The sequence below is a fragment of the Anopheles aquasalis genome, chromosome 2 (assembly GCF_943734665.1).
Source record: "Anopheles aquasalis chromosome 2, idAnoAquaMG_Q_19, whole genome shotgun sequence".
NCBI lineage: Eukaryota > Metazoa > Arthropoda > Insecta > Diptera > Culicidae > Anopheles > Anopheles aquasalis.
In genome coordinates this window covers 50,887,501-50,890,000 of record NC_064877.1, presented here as the reverse complement: position 1 = coordinate 50,890,000, position 2,500 = coordinate 50,887,501, and the positions used below count along the sequence as shown (strand labels likewise).

Here is a 2,500-nt window from a genome sequence, read left to right as displayed (position 1 = left end):
AAGCGTCGTAAATTGATAGGAGCATCAATAAAACCCTAATGGACCCGCCGTTAAGTACATCAGTGTTACTATAAAAATGGTGAACTTGAACGCGTAAAGCAGGATATAAAACACAGATAAGATTCGTCAGTATTGTAGAATATGATACTATTGTTTTCCACAGGGAATTTTACTTTTCACGTTTATTTGTGTTCACATTAGATCGGAAAAATAAAACGCCATTTCATAATACTAGCAAGATTTAAAAGTCTCATAAAACTCAAGTAGTATAGCAAATACACATGATAGGTAAAAACGTGTCAACCACCAGGGAAGGATGAAAGAGAAATAAATAGCATACGAGGTTTTAGGAAGTAATGAACAACGATATAATGGATGATGAAATAAATTAATGTAATTAACAGTAATCAACAAATACATCATAAATTATCAATATTTGTTTACAAAAATCGGCAGTAATAATAACAATAGTAATATCAACGGTTTATGCATATTAAACGTAATCATTTTATGTTGCCAATATGTGCAATTATGTTGGGCTGAGAACCCCCCTCGGTCTTACTGCTAGTTTGAATCGTTGCCAAACAGTTTATAATTTATGGTAATACAGATACAAATTACGTGGCATAGATAAATAATAACATTAAATTTCTTAAATAACTTTTATCATTGTTAAATGGTCGATAACTATGGCTCGGCTATATAACATTTTGAATATAATTATTACAATTACATAGAACTCCTTTTCAGTTACTGTCTTGCTACCTCAGCTTAGCAGAAACATGATTGAAACAATGTAGCTAAACGAGCAGGTAGCGAACAAAAAGAAGCTAAACAAATCTTTTCATATTTTCATCGGACTAGTAAATACCTGCACGGTCTCTACTAGTTTCCTATGTTCTAATGCAGTAGTTCCAATGGGGTGGCCGATTCTTACGCGTAGTTTTGTGTTTCGATGGCACAACCCCACAACAGATTAATCTAACGGACGGAGATTGTTATGCAGGCGGTTTCAACCCCATCGAGCGGCCAACGTGTAGAGAGATTTGAGTAATTCTAAGGCACGGGTATCAGAGTGATGCGGGGTGTCTTGTTTCTTTTTTCTCTGAACGGCAAAAGGATACCCCAGAGAATCGCTCAAATCTTTTTGGAAGCGTTGATTAACCGATTCTGGTGATACTTGCTGGAAATTGGATAATGTCGATTCTAAGGATTCTACCGAGGTATGTGGCGAGTATGTGGTTGTTGTTTCGTACACGGTTGTAATGGTTGTTGGTTCAGTCGTTGTATAATCCACAGTGGTCTGGAAAGGAGTCGTTGGCAATGTCGTCGTTGTATAAGTTGTGGGCTCTTGAATATCGTCTTCTTGATCATTTTCATTTTGAACGTGAGATTCAGAAGCTAAGTACTGCATCAATGATGTAGCTTCTGTTGCATACGTTGATGTTCGTTGCTCGGCGCTTTCACCGTCGATTTGTTGGTTGTCCGCCTCGTTATAGCTAGTATAGTTTGCATCCGTGCCAGTTACATTTGTGACACGATAGACCTGTGAAGTTGTTCCGGTACCGATTTGTTTGCCACGGCGATGGTTTTGCATCTCAAATCCGTCACTATTGGCTCCATCAATGTTCATGAGTGCATCTAGCAGCGCTTTACGAGATTCCTCATTTGCCGTTGAAGAATCATCGTCACAGGTTCGTATAAGCAGCAGAATAAGCCTTCTCATAGATTTATTTTTATCCGCCAATGTCATTGCATGCATCAATTTATCTACTTGTCCATCATCTAGATTCCCAAACATTTCGTTGGCTTTTTTTTGCATTCCAGAGTAATCTTGCATCGACACAGGATTGACCGAGTTTGATGATGCGCTCGACGTTGGCGTAGTAACAGCGGCAGTGGCTGGAGAAATGTTGCTATTAAAAATGTCGTCTTTAGATTGCGTGGGAATTGTTAGACGCTCGGCTGTAGGATTGATCTGTGTAGGATTAACTTTAAACTGTGCCATCAACTCGTCATTAATAGTCAACGGATCGAAAAATACGGTGTAAGCCATGGTGGTACGCGTATGACCCGGCGTACTTTGACTGGAAATTGTTTGATTATCATTTCCTTTTTTTTCAATTTCAGAAGAGGATTGACTAACATTACCGTTCAACGAGTTTTCAGAGTTTTCTAAACTAACGATGCTGTACTTTGCCATCACATTCCTACTGTGCACCGTGTTTTGTTGAAGAGAACCGAGAATTGAGCCACTTTGTGAGCGCTGTAGCTGTTCTTCTTCTTCGAGCGGTAATGTTGTTTTCAGAGTTTCCATTTCGTTTTTCCGAGGCGGTTTTAGTATCGATTCAGGTGATGGTACAGACTCAACGGGTTCACTCGTAAAGCTAGATAGATCTGAAGTAGTCTCAATCTCCACAGGAGCATAGGTGACTAAACGGTTGTAGATAGGTTTAACCGGTGTAACGGTAGCTGTCGATAAGCTATGCGATCCACCATG

The 2,500-nt window shown here is 39.2% G+C and overlaps 2 protein-coding genes across 3 annotated transcripts in view; one reads left to right on the top strand and one right to left on the bottom strand.

Moving 5' to 3' along the window:
• Positions 1-982, top strand: part of LOC126570960 (uncharacterized) — a 4,743-nt gene extending 3,761 nt beyond the window's left edge. The window contains exon 3 of one of the 2 annotated variants that reach the window (XM_050229118.1): positions 1-982. This exon is cut by the window's left edge and continues 6 nt beyond it. In XM_050229118.1, coding sequence (XP_050085075.1) covers positions 1-39 — 39 coding nt within the window. In that variant the 3' untranslated portion in view covers positions 40-982. The other variant, XM_050229117.1, reaches the window with a different exon arrangement.
• A 25-nt stretch (positions 983-1,007) lies between these two features.
• The window catches only part of LOC126570958 (uncharacterized), a 4,208-nt gene continuing 2,715 nt past the window's right edge, over positions 1,008-2,500 (bottom strand). The window contains exon 3 of the mRNA XM_050229116.1: positions 1,008-2,500. This exon is cut by the window's right edge and continues 1,734 nt beyond it. Coding sequence (XP_050085073.1) covers positions 1,013-2,500 — 1,488 coding nt within the window. The 3' untranslated portion in view covers positions 1,008-1,012.